Source organism: Ips typographus, linkage group LG9 (assembly GCF_016097725.1).
Source record: "Ips typographus isolate SLU linkage group LG9, UJ_Ityp_2.0, whole genome shotgun sequence".
NCBI classification, from domain to species: Eukaryota; Metazoa; Arthropoda; class Insecta; order Coleoptera; family Curculionidae; genus Ips; species Ips typographus.
The window spans coordinates 7,966,835-7,986,186 of NC_138430.1; the positions used below are offsets into that span (position 1 = coordinate 7,966,835).

Below are 19,352 nucleotides of genomic sequence, written 5' to 3' on the forward strand. Positions count from 1 at the left end.
CCTCATAGTTTTTTGGTCAGATTAATTAAGTAGCATATCTGCTTTTACAATTTGTACATGACATTTTGATCCTTGTCAAAATGTCATAAGGATTAATGATTCGAAAAAAAATTACTTCCTCGGGTTACCTGATTGCTTTTCCAAATTTTAAAGACCCAAATTCTTAAAATTCATTTTTTTTAAAGTCACGTGACCGTTTTTAGGTTAGGTTAGGACAACGTACAGGTTTTTCCAAATGTTTGACACTTTTTTCTAAGGTCAGGTGACTTCTAACAAACAAAAATATTTTTTGTACGATTGTCTGAAATTACGGGTTATATTTTGACGTTTAAACGAATCTTCTAACTGTCATAGTAACCAAGTTAGCACGTGTCAAATAAGGACACCTATCATTTAAAAGAAACAGTTGAAAAATTAAATATATAGCATTTTAAATTTAGACAGTGGTAAAATTGTAAGAACTACGTCACGTGACTTGGATATATCAATTTTTGAGTTTGCAACACTGTAAAAACCAGTTGACATTGTCAAAAACAGTCACGTGACCTTCAAAACGCAATCTAAACTTTGGAAAATTGATAAATAAAATTTGGACAGTTGTAAAAACTTAAATTGCAACATACACGTCACGTGACTTGAATAATTCAATTTTTGAGCTTGCAACACTGTAAAGATTAGTTGACATTGTCAAAAACAGTCACGTGACTTTCAAAACGCAATCTAAACTTTGAAAAATTGATAAATAAAATTTGGACAGTTGTAAAAACTTAAATTGCAAAATACACGTCACGTGACTTGAATAATTCAATTTTTGAGCTTGCAACACTGTAAAGATTAGTTGACATTGTCAAAAACAGTCACGTGACCTACAAAACGCAATTTAAACTTTGAAAAATTGATAAATAAAATTTGGACAGTTGTAAAAACTTAAATTGCAAAATACACGTCACGTGACTTAGATAATTCAATTTTTGAGCTTGCAACACTGTAAAGATTAGTTGACATTGTCAAAAACAGTCACGTGACTTTCAAAACGCAATCTAAACTTTGAAAAATTGATAAATAAAATTTGGACTGTTGTAAAAACTTAAATTGCAAAATACACGTCACGTGACTTGGATAATTCAATTTTTGAGCTTGCAACACTGTAAAAACCAGTTGACATCTGTCAAAAACAGTCACGTGACCTTCAAAACGCAATCAAAACTTTGGAAAAATGATAAATAAAATTTGGACAGTTGTAAAAACTTAAATTGCAAAATACACGTCACGTGACTTGGATAATTCAATTTTTGAGCTTGCAACACTGTAAAAACCAGTTGACATCTGTCAAAAACAGTCACGTGATCTTCAAAACGCAATCTAAACTTTGGAAAATTGATAAATAAAATTTGGACAGTTGTAAAAATTTAAATTGCAAAATACACGTCACGTGACTTGAATAATTCAATTTTTGAGCTTGCAACACTGTAAAGATTAGTTGGCATTGTCAAAAACAGTCACGTGACCTTCAAAACGCAATCTAAACTTTGGAAAATTGATAAATAAAATTTGGACAGTTGTAAAAACTTAAATTTGCAAAATACACGTCACGTGACTTGGATAATTCAATTTTTGAGCTTGCAACACTGTAAAAACCAGTTGACATTGTCAAAAACAGTCACGTGACCTTCAAAACGCAATCAAAACTTTGGAAAATTGATAAATAAAATTTGGACAGTTGTAAAAACTTAAATTGCAACATACACGTCACGTGACTTGAATAATTCAATTTTTGAGCTTGCAACACTGTAAAGAGCAGTTGACATTGTCAAAAACAGTCACGTGACCTTCAAAACGCAATATAAACTTTGAAAAATTGATAAATAAAATTTGGACAGTTGTAAAAACTTAAATTGCAAAATACACGTCACGTGACTTAGATAATTCAATTTTTGAGCTTGCAACACTGTAAAGATTAGTTGACATTGTCAAACACAGTCACGTGACTTTCAAAACGCAATCTAAACTTTGAAAAATTGATAAATAAAATTTGGACTGTTGTAAAAACTTAAATTGCAAAATACACGTCACGTGACTTGGATAATTCAATTTTTGAGCTTGCAACACTGTAAAAACCAGTTGACATTGTCAAAAACAGTCACTTGACCTTCAAAACGCAATCAAAACTTTGGAAAATTGATAAATAAAATTTGGACAGTTGTAAAAATTTAAATTGCAAAATACACGTCACGTGACTTGGATAATTCAATTTTTGAGCTTGCAACACTGTAAAGATTAGTTGGCATTGTCAAAAACAGTCACGTGACCTTAAAAACGCAATCAAAACTTTGGAAAAATGATAAATAAAATTTGGACAGTTGTAAAAACTTAAAATGCAAAATACACGTCACGTGACTTGGATAATTCAATTTTTGAGCTTGCAACACTGTAAAAATCAGTTGACATCTGTCAAAATTAATCACGTGACCGATAAAATGTGGTTTAACCTTTAAAAACTTGGTAAATTAAATTTAGACTATTTTAGACAGTTGTAAAAGCTGAAACTGTAAGAGACACGTCACGTGACTTTGATTATGCAATTTTAGTGCTGGCAACATTAACAAGTCCAGTTGACACCTGTCAAAAACAGTCACGTGACCTTCAAAATGTAATTTAAATGTTGAAAAATTATTATAATAATTTGTAATGAACATTGTTTCAACTTAATATCATGTAACAAGGTTTTTGCCATAATAATTACACTATATTGTCTACTGCTTGGTCTACTACAATGTATTCCTTAAAGTATCGCAATATCGCAAAATTTCCTTTATTTAGGCTTTATTTCGTTAAAAATCCCAAAAAGAAACTATCGCAAAACATTTTGAAATACACAGTCAATAAAGAAAAAATGATTTTTTCCGAATTACTCTTGATGGTTTCTGAATTGCAGTTCCTTATTCTGAATTACGGTTGACCTACATTTGGAAATGGTGTAGAGTAGTATAACTCTTTTCCAGTTAACATTTTATGACAAAAACAAAATTTCAAATTACCTTACAGGTAAAAAACTGACCCAAAAATTGAAAACAAAATTCATATGCTGTAGAGGTGCGATGTGACGCACGGATCAGGTTTAAAATGGTGAGGAGCGCAAAAAAGAGACAGACATAACCCGAATAAGTGGGTAAGAAAAGATAAGACTGTGCACGTTCCTGCGCAGATTAGATCGGGCAAATAACAAACAAATTCCTGCGAGGCCAAACCAACTTACTATCATCATGGTTCGCGTTTACGTGATGTGAACAGCATATTTTGTTTAAATAATTTTTTTCTGCGTGGTTTTTGTGTTTTTATATTGTGATGATTGATAGACAACTTTTGAACGGTGATTTTGTGATAGTGCAACAAGTCGGGGCATCTCAACCAAACGCACAATCTGGTCAATTTATAATGTAAACATATCATTTATTGGAGGATTGCGAAAGAACAACTGGTATGCAAATTTTTGTGCTATTTTAACCTAAATTATGTTTTGCATTTGAATTAATGTGAAAAAATTGCTGGATTATAGTGGTAGTCATCCAGGATTAAAGTCTCACATGATTATTTTTTAATTGGCTTGGAATTTGTGTATAATATCCAGCTTTACTTTCCTTTCTAAATTACTGGATTAACTAACACGTTCTCGGAAATTTTAGCATTCCAATTGCACATTCTAATTTTTGTTGATCTAAATTTGAATCAACACGTACGTGCGTAATTTAATCGATATCTTTACTCGCTATTCCTGGAAATGATGGAAATTATAACGCGCGCTATCATCATCGCTCAATTTTCGCAGATCAGCAGGAGTCGAGGATAACAAATTTCCCATTTGTACATTTAAGTTTTACGTAAAACCTGTAATAAATCACTGAATCCCATTCATAAAAATCGGCGCTATGAATAGAATAATTCGGTTTCTGTTTGATTTAAAAGCCAGTCATGCAAAACGTGATTCCGCCAAAGTCCGGTCGTTTTTGCCACGGATGAGGTAAAATGTAGAAAGTTACAAACGAGGACATATAAGAGTTTCTGCAAGAACAATTGTTGAAGAAGCCATTATTAACGTGACTGGCATATAGAAATGATCAGAATGAGAAAACTTGTCATGTCTTACCTTGACATAAAATATTCTCTGCTTATTCCTTTGCAATCATTTCATAATTTTTGTTGTTGTTTTTAAAATTTTCTGAACCTTGATCCTGCTAATCTAACGCGGGATGTTATTACACACTTCCAATTTAAATGTATTTTATTCCTCGTATGATTGTATCACAATTATTTATAGATAATAAATGACTTATTATTAAATTATTATTGGAGATGTCATTTTCCAGAGCTTATCAATCAGAATTCATTTGTTCCTTTGCTTCGATTTATTTTCCTGTGTTTGTTTGCGTTTTTGCAAACCATATGACTGAAAGAAAATCAACTAAAACAGCCCATTGAACAAGTAATTGTATTTAACATGTTTACACCTTCATGGGTTGAATTTTGACCAACACTCTGGGTGTTTGATTGTTTTACCGCTAAACAGACTAAATCACATGTCAATTAGACCTTATCTCAGCTAAATTGTGATTTGACTGTGACAGGTCAAATACAGGATGTCACATTAAAACTTAGACTAGATTCTAGAGTTTAACAAGTGACACTCAATGACAGATTAGATTGTGAACATGTGAATGATACATTTTTAAGTTAGAAACAGTCAGATCCTGCTCATAAAAGTAGTAAAATAGCATTAATAGTTAATTAACCAACGAGGGTATTAATGAAAGCCATTAATGACCGAGAATGTTCTAATTTCGCAAAAAGTAAGCAGCAAGCAGTAGTACAGGGTGTCCCAATAAGCCGTGCACCTCGGAAACTATAAGTAGTATGACTACAAGATTTTTTTTTTAGAAAAATACTGAAAATAATTTGCAGCTTTCTAAATCCACCGCTAGGGGGCGTTACGATACCACTAAAATGAAAAATGTCCAAAAACTCGTGTTACAAACATCTGATTGCTTATGGAATAAGTAATAGGAAGCTATACCATTGCATTTGATTTTTTCGAGATAACTAAGATGAAAGTGCAATTTTGGTAAAAACGCCCTCTATCAAAAAGATCGAAAACTAAATGGAACATTGTTTTGGGACACTCTACAGGACAGAAAATGCTCTTTAAAATGCCGCAAAAATGAAGTTTCTACGATTAGTTGTTTTCGAGATATTTCATTTTTTTCAAAGCAAACTTTGGACTACTCCCACCACTTTATTTGAAGAGATTTTGGACATTTTTCATTTTAGTGGTATCGAAACGCCTCCTAGCGGTGGATTTAGAAAGCTGAAATTTATTTTCAGCATTTTCCTTTGGCCTTATTTACTAATAAATTTTTGCCATACTATGTATAGTTTTTGAGACACCCTATACAAACGGGGTATATGTTTACCTCCAGTGACACTAAGTCATAGGCACCCTTGACAATGACAGTGACAATTAGTTCGGAAGGTGATGGTGGTTGTCAACTAAATAATGTGAGTCTATTTCTCTCTGTTTAAGACAAATGAAGAAGGATAGAACTGTACTGAGAGTATATGGCTGGATATGGTAAAATCGTACATTGAATTGAAAAATCATGCATTATCTAATGGGACTCATTAATAATGAACGATTTTGCCTTCGTTATTGGCGTTTCAAGATAAGAGATACTCCCTCTGGTGATCAGTTTTGAAAACAGTTTCGGGCATTCCAGCTGTCATTTCTCCGTTTGCTTACACTAATTTTGGTTAGGAATTTAGCATTGGTTTCGTAAATATGAAGTGACAGTGTCATATTATTTATAATGTTAGGTTAGGAACGTGTTGCCCGATTTTAGATCAACTGGTACTGCGATCTTAACTTGAAACGCCAATAGTCACCGCCTACTATACTAGAAAACCTAGAAGGTGCTTGTCAAAAATTCCAATATGGCGGAAATAGTGGTGACAGTTTGCGTTTGTTTGTATTGTGGAAATTGAGTTTTTTGAGGATTAGATGAATACTACATGTCAATGTCAAATAGACAGTAGGTGTAAAGTACAGTAATTAAATGTGAATTTTTAAGCCTTTAAAAGTGCTAGTAAAGGATAAATGATTTAAAAATTCCTTTTATTTTAAAACAAAAACAATAACAAATAATTAAATAATTGTAGTATCGGTCAAACACCATCAGAAAAGGGATTTCCCAGTTCGGAATTCAAGCTTTTACCGTTTCAACTCCTGATGATTGTTATGTAAGTTACGTGGCATCCATATAGATCAAACTGTTGGTTCGACCATAAAAGGTAACGGTCCAATTGAAAATTACCGGACAAGCCTATTTTATTCATCAAACGCAATTATCCAAGCTTTTTGTTTTGGTTTCTGGTCACAGACACGAATTTCTATATATACAGGGTGTCTAAAAAGTCTGGAATATTGCAAATATCTCGAAAACTGCTGATTTTATTTTTCTCAAAATTTGCGTCTTATTAAAGTAAATAACAGCGCATGACGTGAGGGTGAAATGAGGTTCGCAAGTATACAGGGTCAGTCACAAAGTATACCAACTTTCTTAATTCAAACCTAACACACTGTATATTACTTCAGATTTTAAGAGTACTTATAAAGGCCAATTCAACGATATACGATTTTTATTTTTTTTTGATTTTTTTTTTTTTTGATTTTTTTTTTTTTGATTTTTTTTTTTTTGATTTTTTTTTTTGTACCTGCCTATAACAATGATAGGTGTAACAATGACAGCTAACGTCAATATAATGTTAAATTAATTGGCAAATTTTCCTATTACTTAAAATGGTGATTTTGAGTGAGAAGGATACTTAAGATGTCAGTCTTTTCCTTCTCACTCAAAAACACCATTTTAAGTAATAGGAAAATTTGCCAATTAATTTAACATTATATTGACGTTAGCTGTCATTGTTACACCTATCATTGTTATAGGCAGGTACAAAAAAAAAATCAAAAAAAAAATAAAAATCGTATATCGTTGAATTGGCCTTTATAAGTACTGTTAAAATCTGAAGTAATATACAGTGTGTTAGGTTTGAATTAAGAAAGTTGGTATACTTTGTGACTGACCCTGTATACTTGCGAACCTCATTTCACCCTCACGTCATGCGCTGTTATTTACTATAACAAGACGCAAATTTTGAGAAAAATAAAATCAGCAGTTTTCGAGATATTTGCAATATTCCAGACTTTTTAGACACCCTGTATAATGTCGTCGAGGAAAAAAAAAATTCGATATAACGGTGCAAATATTCGGCTAGAAAGCCACCGAATCACCTAGTAAACCCGTTTCTCTAAGCCGCGCAAAAAAGCGGCGTACAAATCGAACCAGAGCCTGAAACAATGAAATCTTGTTTATTGACGATGTCGTTGAATATCTAATGTAATCAACCGAGTCCAATTGAAATTAGTGAAGCGGATAATCAGCGGAATTAGTTTGCTATAAACAGGTTGGTAGGTGCGTTTACCTTTCGTCTAGTTTATTTTTTGTACTAAAACAAGCCTGAATTTTGTAGCATAATTCTCAACTAATAATTGCAGATAAGGTTTAAGAGAAAGTAGATCTTTCTAAGACGTACACAGCTAATTATTATAGTAATTATCAAAATTACTACCGGCTTTTAAAGTGTGAAGTAATGGCTAAACTACCAACTGTAATGCTTAGAAAATAGTTCCTTTTATATCCCCTGAACCCTGAAAGGTTTAAAAGTTTCTAGGAGAATTTACCAAAAATCTCCATTTGCTTTAGTAAATATTCCTGTCAATTTTTTTACACAATTGACTATAAAAAACAGGCAGCGCAATAAACGCGAAATTTGACAGTTTGAGTCCGCAAAAACAATTTTAATTTACGCACATCAGAAAACAGTTTTTTTTCTAAGTGTGGGTGCGGAAATTTTTCAGATTTAATGATACAGGGTGGTCAAAAATTTCAGTTTAAACAATGCCAAAAAGTCAACTTTTTTAAATGGTACACCCCTATTTTTATAATTTTATCTTGTTCCTCGTCTAAAATTATGGAAAAATGCTACTATGTTACTTTTTGAAATAATCATTAATAAACGAATATTTATCCCACAAACATCCAAGATGCCGTTTCGCTAGTATTAATGGTAAAGTAGGCTGTGCATGTGAGTGTGACGTCACGATGACGTAATCTGACACTTGGTCCATGTATCGTTTTGTTCAATTACGTCAGCGTGACGTTTCAGTTTGCGGCCTTTAAAATGTCAAAAAACATCCATGCATCTTTTTTGAATCTTCGTTTTGGCAACGTTGCACATTTCCAGTAGTAAGGGGGAGGAATTTTTCCCAGACTTAACCTGACCACTTTCAAATCGTTTTTTTACAATTCTTTTCCCAAAAAAACAGGTTCATCCACCCTTTTTTGGGTAGAACTAAGTCAAATAAACAATCTGACATAGATTTCATCAAGAAACAACTAAAAATACGATTATATGTCGCTTATCTGTTACTTTTTTGAAATAATCTTTAATAAAACGTCCAAGATGCCGGTTCGCTAGTATTAATGGTAAAGTAGGCTGTGAGTGTGACGTCACGATGACGTAATCTGACACTTGGTCCGTGTATCGTATTGTTCAATTACGTCAGCGTGACGTTTCAGTTTGCGACCTTTAAAATGTCAACAAACATTCACCGCCTACTTTGCTGCTATTCTAGCAAAACAAGTCTTAGACGCGTGTAACATAAAAATTCATATAATCGTCGAATATCTCCAAAACGGTTAGAGTTACGGAAATTTTGCAAGAAACGACACACGTTCAGAATGTTTTTCTGGACCCAATGGACTAGGTTTACGTCCACTCACAACCGGGTAAACTGGTGGAACGTTAGTTCCAAATTTAACTTGTTTTTTAACACCCTGTATATGTTTAATCGTGTTGCGGATAGCACGAGGTGAAAAAGCAGTTCAAGACCAACATTTTGAAATTTTTACGGTGGCTGAAATCCCGAAAATAAGGGAGATACGGAATTTTCTAAATTTTGTGGCAAATTCCATAAAAAAGTTGAATATCTCGGAAACGGTTAGAATTACGGAAATTTGGCAAGAGACCAAAAATGTTCTGAATGACTTTCTGCACCCGGTGGACTAGGTTTACACCCACTCAAAAACGGGTAAATTGGTGAAGTGTTAATTCAAATTTAACCTGTTTTTTAACACCCTGTATATGTTCAATCGTGTTGCGGATAGCACGAGGTGAAACAGCAGTTCAAGACGAACATTTTGAGCTTCTTACGGTGCCTGAAATCCCAATAAATTTACATTGCAAAAAAACCGGATAAAACTATCTAATTAATTAACAACCCAAAATGGTTTGCAAATAAGACATTTTACAGATAAATGTGAAAAACATGTTGGAAACCTTGTGAGGTCAATTAACCTCATCATAATTGAATTAGCATAGAATTTGCGTGTTAAAAATAATAATGGTTATGGCAGTGGAATTGGTCACTAACACTGTTTATGTAGTTTTTGAGATAACTTAAAAATTTTGATGCTCTCTAGAGGCCACTAACGGTACCACTTATAAGTTTATTTATGAGAAGGTTTCAGGGTTTGACCCTTATTTCGTTTATGAGGCTTTAGTTTACCTGCCCTTACTTTAAGGGCCAGCAGAACTAGTCGTTTTCTTGAAGTGTTCAGTGTATAACACGGTATTTAACAAAAAATAAGGTAATTTAAATGTTTTTAATAGCTTATAAGTAAATTCTGGTCTACAGTACAATTTAGATAAAGTAACTTCCTGGCAAAAACAACATTTAGATTTCATAACATGTTTTGTGCCACAAAACAGTGATAAGTGTTACTACTAGGATTTTTCTGCAATAGAGTTTATATATTATCAGTTAATAGTGTTAAAGGTCAAATATTAGTGGTTTTATCAATAATTTTATTGGCAGTGGCAACATAATCTGGTAATTTGCATAAGGATGAAACCGGTCAACATTGTTTTGTTGGAAATTCCTGAACGTAGCCAAAACGTGATGACTTCGAGATTTCTTCCCTTTTTTCTAATGTAAGCCCAGAATTAAAATGTAAACTAGAAAAATTTATTTAAAAATATTACCATGTAATAAATAGTGATTTGTGTTCAACCGCACATAGCAAATTAATTAATTCTCTCTATTAATTTGTTTCACATTTCAGGAAAAGCATTTTTTTTAATTTGAATTGTTGTCTGGACAAAATGCAACTCATTTCAGGTAATTTACACAAGTTTTTCTTGGAAATTGTTTGTCTACAAATAACAAATGTTTCATACTTGATTATCGGTTTTTGAGGTAGCATTCATAAAATGTGTGTAACAGTGAATTAAAATCAGAAACATGTGTAGCATTTACGTAATTGTAGTACAGTGTAATAGTTTGTGATTGGTCAAGAAAAAGCTGCTTTTCTTGACCAATCACTGTGTTGAGATTTATGCAAATGCTGCACATGTAACCTTAGTACCATTAAATGTAGTTGTCAGTTTAGTTGTTTTACAATGTTGTAAAGAAAGTAAAGTCTTCTTCATTACCATTGAAGAATATACTTATATTTCTTCATCCTTTTGTTGAGTGTTCATTATAAATATTTGTTGTTTGCAATTTTCTGTTCCTTAATTTGTACTGTTTCTTGAAGTACATTGTGGGTACTTCGCAAGGTTTTATTTAAATATTCCAACTAAACTGCTAGTCAAAAAGAATGGGACAGCAAAATTTTTGGTCTTTTTTGAGTGGCTATTTATTCCGAGGGGCATTATGGTGTACAAATTTTAGGAATTAATGGGCATTACTGGAGGAACATTGGTATTTTGAAAACATCTAAATTGAAATTTAAACATAAATAAAGTTTGGTAATTTCAATGAATTCCGTTGGAATACAATACAAAATTATGAATTTTGTAATTTTACTTTTAAAAATTTTCACGTTCTCTAGCGTCAAAACCATACCCCTAACCCATCATCTTTTATACGTCAATAGAAAGCTTATTTCATTGGCTATACATTGACATATAAAAGTTTATTCAAAATATGGCAAATAAGCTAGTTATTGACGATTGAATGAAAGAATGCACGAGAAAATTGGTTAATTTTGACATCCTCTAGCGGCCGAACTGTCTAACCTATCCATTCAAATTGGGAGACTGTTAGAAAACTCATTTCATTGGCTATCCATTGACGTATAAAACACTACTAAAAATGTTGCAAATAAACGAGTTATTCAAGATTGAACAAAAGGATGCACGAAAAAAGTCATAAAAAAATAGTTCACTTTGACGTTCTCTAGCGGCGAAACCGTCTAACCTATCAATCCATGTTAAGAACTTTTTAGAAAGGTCATTCCATTGGCTCTCCATTGACGTATAAAACTCTAGCAAAAATAGTGCAATTAAACGGGTTTTTGAATATTAAACAAAAGGATACACCAAAAAAATTGGTCAAAGTTGACGCCCTCTAGTGGCCAAACGGTATCACTAACCAACCGACTTTTGTACGTCAATGGAAAGCTCATTTCATTGGATATCCATCGACATTTAAAAATAAATATACAAGGTGTTTCAAATACGAGTGTTATTTACGGTTTACAGACAGGGTGTCCAAGAAACATTTTTCGACTGGTTAGGGCTTATTTGACCCTGGAAAATTAAGAAAACACGGTTACATGAGCTACTAGGTCTACTTCGATGTAATGCATAGAAATTTCTTGAAAAACCGATTTTGCAAATGACAATTTTCGTAAGGGTCTAAGTTGCCTGAAAAGCCACCACTATTCCAATGGGTTTTGCGTTAGGTTGGCCGCTTAGTGCAAGCGAAAATCGACTTTAATGATTTTTTTTCTACAGTTTTGCTGCGGATCTAAATTTGACACTCACTGTGCTAGGTTTGTGCCAAATATAAGAGCCGTAACTGACCCATTAAAAAAAAATCCCTCAAGTGGTTACAGTCAAGAAAAACGTTTAGTTAGCTTTGGAGCCCTCTGGCGGGCAAACGAAGCACCCTATTAATACAAATGGCCATATTTTTGGAAAGTCTATTATATTTTCTATCCATCGACATAAAAAAGTTTATACAAAGTGTTGCAAACAAAAGAGTGGTTTGATAATAAAGACAAAAAAGTTTTCATTGAATTTGACAGCTACTACTTTAACCTTCAATAACTCGATTATTTTGACAGTTCAATGGATCAATTTAAAGCATACGTTTTTCAAATAAGAGAACGTGCTTTTTTAGGACTGTTGTCTTGAGCTCTTTTTTTGACCATCCTGTACGATATATTTTATCGATTTCTTCACCCACTCTTAGAACAAACCTTGTATAAGACGACAAAACACAAAAACCAAGAAAAACACGTTTCCTGATATGCATAAATTAAAATTATTCTTTTGGAGACTGAAAATATTAAATTTCACATAAAACGGTAAATATCTCAGAAACGGATACAGAAAAGTGTATGATATTAATACACGAAATATGTCTAGAATTTGAGGTAGAATCCAAAAATGCAATAAATATACAAGGTGTCCCATTTAAACTAATCAACAGTTGATATCTACTTACGCATATTTTAAAAAAGGTTTTTTAGACTCTTCAGTCGTGGTAATTTAGAAAATTAGTGAGTAGGTTAGGTTAGTTATTGGAAGTTATTAGGAATTACTGGGCATTACAAGGAATTAGTGGACATTATTGGCATATTAGGAATTAGTGTACAAAATTGTACTCAGCGGTTTACCCCTCGATTTCTTCAAATTGATTCACTCGATTTTTATTTTTTTTTTGAGGATTAAAAAGGTTGAGGAAGAAATTACCTTTTAATCCTCAAAAAATTACTCGAGTAAACCAATTTGAAGAATGATGATGCAATACCATCTCATAATGGTAAGGATGTTTATTCGAATAAACATACTTTCATCTATTTGGTCTTTTCAATAAAAAATCATAATTAGTGTGTTATAAAGGTAATTAATTATATTGTACACACCGACCTGTTCTGGCTCCAACATGAAAAATTATACACACTGCCAACCTTTTGAGAAAAACAGGTTTTGCCTATCCCGTACCGGATTCACCGTAACTTTCAGCTTAGCAAAACAAATTATTATTAGAATTTCATTCTTAACTAAACAAACATGATACTGTTTACATATGATTGTACAAATTATGAATTTTTATTTCAGGTTGACGACAATGGACGTCATACAAGCACAAATACGATGGACGATACTTCTTTTGCTCCTAGCTACATCCACTGCACTAAAATGTAGCCAATTTAAAAACCAACAGGATTGTACCTGCAATGAATATGAGTCAACAGACATTCAATGTCCCCGAGAAAATCCGCAAATCGTGGTGTCAGTGTACAGAAATCATCAAGTAGTGTTGGAATGTGTGGGAGAACAGTCATCTGAACTGGACATAGAAACCATCCCATCACTAAACATACAGGACGCTAAATTGGCAAAAGTGAAATATTGCTTTTTGAATAACAGTTTTGCTGATATTCTCCTAGAAAAGTTTCACATGAGCAACTTAGAATCGTTATATTTTGAAAGTGTGCTTCACTGGCAAACCAATCAGACAATCAATATTTCTAAAGAATCTTTCGAGTCGCTTCCCTATTTGCAAACATTGCAATTGTCTTTCAGTGCCATAAATTTAGAACCAAACTTTTTGGCCAACACTCCCAATTTGACTAGATTGACCTTAAACAAGAACTCCATTACCACACTAGACCGGTATTTCGACTATGTGCCAAACCTCAATCTGCTGGACATTTCTGGAAACTTCATCCAACTAATACCAGATCGTGTATTTGAAAAACTGTCCACTTTGACTACACTCATGTTGTTTAACAACAACATAACCACTTTAACTAACAAAACTTTTGAGGGCTTGAAAAACTTGACGCTGTTAGAGCTGAGTGCTAACCAAATCCAGGAACTGCCAGAAGACACTTTTGAGCAGCTAAAACTGTTAAGAATACTAAGCTTAAGAAAAAACAACATAAAAATGATTTACAGCAAAACTTTCTCCAGCAATACATTACTGGAAAATGTACGGATAGGCAGTAACCCTGGATTGGTTTTAGAAGATGGTGTGTTAGCTAATTTGACTTCACTTAAGATTGTGGAACTAAATTACAATGAATTTACGAATATTCCAGAAAACACTTTCCAAAACTGCTTTAAACTGGAAGAGATTAACTTAAGTAACAATAAGCTAACTGCAATACCAGAAAAGTTATTTGCAGACTTAACTTCCCTTACAAAGTTAAACATGTCAAAAAACAAGCTCAATAATGTACCTGACAGTGCTTTGACAAGTCTAGTCAAGTTAAAAGTGTTAAAACTAGACAACAATCAATTAACGAGAATCAGTGAAACATTGTTTGAAAATTTAGACGAACTGATTACTCTAGAATTGCAGAGAAATTTAATTGACACTATTGAAACAAGGGCATTTAACAGTTTGGAAAAATTGATCAATCTAAACTTGTCTTTTAATAAGTGGAACAACAGCTACATTTTGCCTGTTTCACCTTTATCATCCTTGCTGAGCATTGAAAAAATAGACTTGAGACACAACCAATTAACAGAGATTCCAGAGCTAATTTCCACATTGCATGTTAGAAAGATTGATTTACGCTACAACAAAGTAGATTACCTATACGTAAGTATTTTTAATTTAATATTAATTGTGTTATTTTTGAAATTATGATTTTTAGTTGCACCCTTTTATCCATACAACCAACAAGTCTTTACAAATAGACTTGAGCTACAACAAGGTGGAGTTTGTGGATTTTGTGCTCACCGACTATCTCTTCGCCCAAAATACTAATAATTCTGATCCAGACGACACAAGTTCAATAATCACACTTATTATTAATGGAAATCCGATTAAGTGCGATTGTACATTGTACGATTTGGCTAGATACAACGCCAATAATACCCAACTCAAAGTAGTGATCGATATCGTGCAAGATGAATTAGTTTGCGCAAACGACAATAAAACTAAAATCTTACAAGTGAAACCTACCCAAGTTCAGTGTCCGGAAATGTCTGGGTGTCCAAATGAGTGCCAATGTTCGTACAAACCTTTTTACGCCGCAATGGTGGTCAATTGTTCTTTTGCTGGTTTAAATTCATACCCAAAAATTGATTTTTCTACAACAAATTACAACCAGACTTTTATGGTTTTAAGTGGGAACAATTTAACTGCAGGACCTACAGGAAGTGAAGACAACTATAACAATATTACAGTACTGGATTTGTCAAGGAATTTTATTGCAGAATTTGAATGGGTTCCCACTAAGATTGTGGTAAGTTTTTATTTTGCCTGTAAGTCCTGGAAGTGATGATAATTTGTTTTTACAGAAATTAAATTTGGCTGACAACCTTCTAGAAAACCTAAATCGATCGTTGATTCAACAACTGAAAAATGCCACCTCTCTTCGAAAAGTAATACTAAAAAACAATCCGTGGCATTGTAGTTGCAAATCGGCGGATTTACAGAAATTCCTTATGCAAAATTATGAATTGAAGGTATGTGTACATCATTTGAGGTTTGCGTATCAAAAGATACTGACCACAGACCTATAAAACCACAATTTGTAAAAAAATTACACTGTTTTATATCTTCATTGTGGTTGTAAACTATCAGCAAGTTTAGTGGTCAAATTAGTAGCTAAACTGACATTTTTCTATTATTCCAGGTAAATTCCTCGGAAGTATACTGTGAAAACTTGAAAGCAGAACTAGTCGATAGAACAGACATCTGCAAAATGTCACCGTTATTATCCATTCTCCTCTTTGTCACACTAACGATGCTGCTAATGTGCTCCCTAGCTTTCGCCCTTTACTATCGTTACGAAACCGAAATCAAAGTCTACCTCTTTGCGAAAAACCTCTGCATGTGGTTCATCACAGAAGACGAACTGGACAAGGACAAAACGTACGACGTGTTTGTCAGTTACGCCCATCCAGACGAAAAGTTTGTGGAGGAACAGCTTCTTCCAGAACTGGAACGTAAGGACAATCCCTACAAAGTTTGCATTCACATTAGGGATTGGGTACCTGGAGAGTTTATTGCTGAACAAGTGGTGAACAGCGTGAGGGACTCTAGGAGGACATTGGTGGTGTTATCCAACAATTTTCTGGACAGTGTTTGGGGAAAGTTGGAGTTCAGGACTGCGCATACCCAAGCGATTACTGAAGGAAGAGCCAGGGTGATTGTAGTGATTTACGGTGATTTAGATGAGAGCAAACTGGACGATGAGCTTAAAAGCTACATGAAAACTAACACTTACGTTAAGTGGGGTGATAAATACTTTTGGAATAAGCTTAAATACGCTTTGCCACACGAGAGGGGAAATTTTTACGAAGCGAACAAAAAACACGCTAAAGTGATGCTCAAAATAGATGATAAGTTTGATTTGATCAAAAATCCTCCTAGTCCTTCTAATACTAGCACTCCGCCCATCACTTTAGATCCTGCACTGCTTGAAAGTAAGCATTTAGCTTTGGATTTGACTAAAAGAATTGAAGGGGAGAATCCCTTACTGGTTAAGGAAGTTTAGTGTTAATTTTTTGCACTATTTCAAAGATTCATTTAAAGTTTCAGCTCTGAAGAGGTTTAATGTGCCAAACTGTGATGTATGTACAATAATAATTGTTATGTCTGTATAGTTTTTTTAATATAAGGGAGTAAAGCAATTATGGAGCCAATTTTCTACAAAAACATGCTCATTGTAGTCAGTTAACTTTTATGTTACCAATTACTATAATAAGGGGTTTGCTGAAAAAATATCTCCAATACACTGAAAAAATATTTTTGATTGTCTCATTGAGATTACAATTTTGTAAAGTTAGTACAAAACTTACTGATAAAACATATTTCTTGTAAATCAGTTACCTTAAGGGAAATACGTTTGTCTATTGTGGAAGACAAAAGATTATTTATTTGGCTCTGTTCTTTTATAAATATATATAATTTTTTATATTAAAATTTTTCAATTTTTTTTTTGTTTTTATTATATAATCCATGACACCAACTGAAAATTATGTACAGGGTGTCCCAAAAGGTCTGTACAAAATCCTATGACATCAAAATAAGCCGATTTGAAGCAACTTACCTTAGTACGAAATTGCTCTGTTTTCGAGATACAGGGTGGTAAAGTTAAAAAATAAAATTCGATTTTTTAAAATATAATGTACATTTTGTAACGTATTACTTTCAAATCTGGTACCCAGGGGTTTTTTGAGATGCAAAACCCGAATTTGGACACCTTTTAAGTAGTGGCCGTTAGGGAGCGGTTTACAGTGTACTTTTGATGGTTTTAAGTGACTGTAATTGTATTTTTATTAATCAATGAAAGTACACTGTAAAGCGCCTTCTACCGACCGCAGTAAAAATGGAAAGTGGCTTGAAAATTGACTTGATAAGCTAATTTGAAGCTTGAAGAGTCAATTTTCAAGTTAAAAGTGTTCAAATCAGTGAAAATTTACTTGATAAGCCATTTTGAAGCTTGAAAAGTCAATTTTCAAGTTAAAAGTGTTCAAATCAGTGAAAATTGCTTGACAATTGACTTGTTAAGCTAATTTGAAGCTTGGAAAGTCAATTTTCAAGCTGTGAGGGTTTTAATCTGCTAATATTTCAAAAATTGACTTGAAAAGCTAGTTTGAAGCTTGAAAAGTCAATTTTCTAGTTAAAAGTGTTGAAATCAGTGAAAGTGACTTGAAAATTGATTTGTTAAGCTAATTTGACGCTTGAAAAGTTAATTTTCAAGTTAAAAGTGTTCAAATTAGTGAAAATTGCTTGACAATTGACTTGTTAAGCTAATTTGAAGCTTGGAAAGTCAATTTTCAAGCTGTGAGGGTTTTAATCTGCTAATATTTCAAAAATTGACTTGAAAAGCTAGTGTGAAGCTTGAAAAGTCAATTTTCTAGTTAAAAGTGTTGAAATCAGTGAAAGTGACTTGAAAATTGATTTGTTAAGCTAATTTGAAGCTTGAAAAGTTAATTTTCAAGTTAAAAGTGTTCAAATCAGTGAAAGTGGCTTGAAAATTGACTTGTTAAGCTATTTTGAAGCTTGGAAAGTCAATTTTCAAGCTGTGAGGGTTTAAATCTGCTAATATTACAAAAATTGACTTGATAAGCTAATTTCAAGCTTGAAAAGTCAATTTTCAAATTAAAAGTGTTAAAATCAATGAAAGTGGCTTGAAAATTGACTTGTTAAGCTAATTTGAAGTTTGGAAAGTCAATTTTCAAGTTAAAAGTGTTCAAATCAGTGAAAGTGACTTGAAAATTGACTTGATAAGCTAATTTGAATTTTGGAAAGTCAATTTTCAAGTTAAAAGTGTTCAAATCAGTGAAAGTGGCTTGAAAATTGACTTGATAAGCTAATTTGAAGTTTGGAAAGTCAATTTTCAAGTTAAAAGTGTTCAAATCAGTCAAAGTGACTTGAAAATTGACTTGATAAGCCATGTCCAAATTCGGGTTTTGCATCTCAAAAAACCCCTGGGTACCAGATTTGAAAGTAATACGTTACAAAATGTACATTATATTTTAAAAAATCGAATTTTATTTTTTAACTTTACCACCCTGTATCTCGAAGACGGAGCAATTTCGGACTAAGGTAAGTTGCTTCAAATCGGCTTATTTTGATGTCAGGAATATGTCATAGAATTTTGTACAGACCTTTTAGAGACACCCTGTATAACTCATTTGATCATTGTTGTTGGCATGCCAACAACAATATGAACATTTATTGAGTGTTCTGTGTGTTAACTACCGGAACTTACACAAATCAATTCACAGTTGTCAAGAAAACTTAACATCCTGGAAACGTTCAATTATAATTTGTATTTGACGTGATTAATGAATTTGTTTATGCTTCTTAATAAATTGGAATATCTTACATTCACCGGAAACACGTTGTCATTTGTTTTGATCTTCTGGAATTATAGCTAAGAAATGTTCTACAATTCAATTATAAAAAATGTATACAGAATAGTTACATAAAAGAGTTACATAGTACAGTCAATCACCAGCAAGTCAAGAGCTGTTGATGATTGGCTCAAATATAAAGCTTTTTTTTAATTAAAAACAACCTCAGAAAATGTAGTTAATTCAACAAAAGAAAACGTACACAATTATTGTGAATAGTCTCAAAACTTGATTTCTGTCATTTGTAAACAGTTTGGTTTGTTCAGTTGGGCATTAGCTTTTTGACAATAAAAAAATACCAAAATTGCAGTAGCATCTCTGCAATCCCATAAAACATAATCTAA

The 19,352-nt window shown here is 32.9% G+C and overlaps 1 protein-coding gene across 1 annotated transcript; it reads left to right on the forward strand.

Moving 5' to 3' along the window:
* The first annotated feature begins 3,229 nt into the window (after nt 1-3,229).
* Nucleotides 3,230-17,080, forward strand: LOC145733393 (uncharacterized). Its single transcript, XM_081986177.1, has 5 exons — nt 3,230-3,478; nt 13,243-14,734; nt 14,790-15,383; nt 15,439-15,606; nt 15,777-17,080. The coding sequence occupies exons 2-5, from the start codon at nt 13,253-13,255 to the stop codon at nt 16,638-16,640; spliced, it is 3,108 nt and encodes a 1,035-aa protein (XP_081842303.1). The 5' UTR covers nt 3,230-3,478; nt 13,243-13,252; the 3' UTR covers nt 16,641-17,080.
* Nucleotides 17,081-19,352: the final 2,272 nt, after the last annotated feature.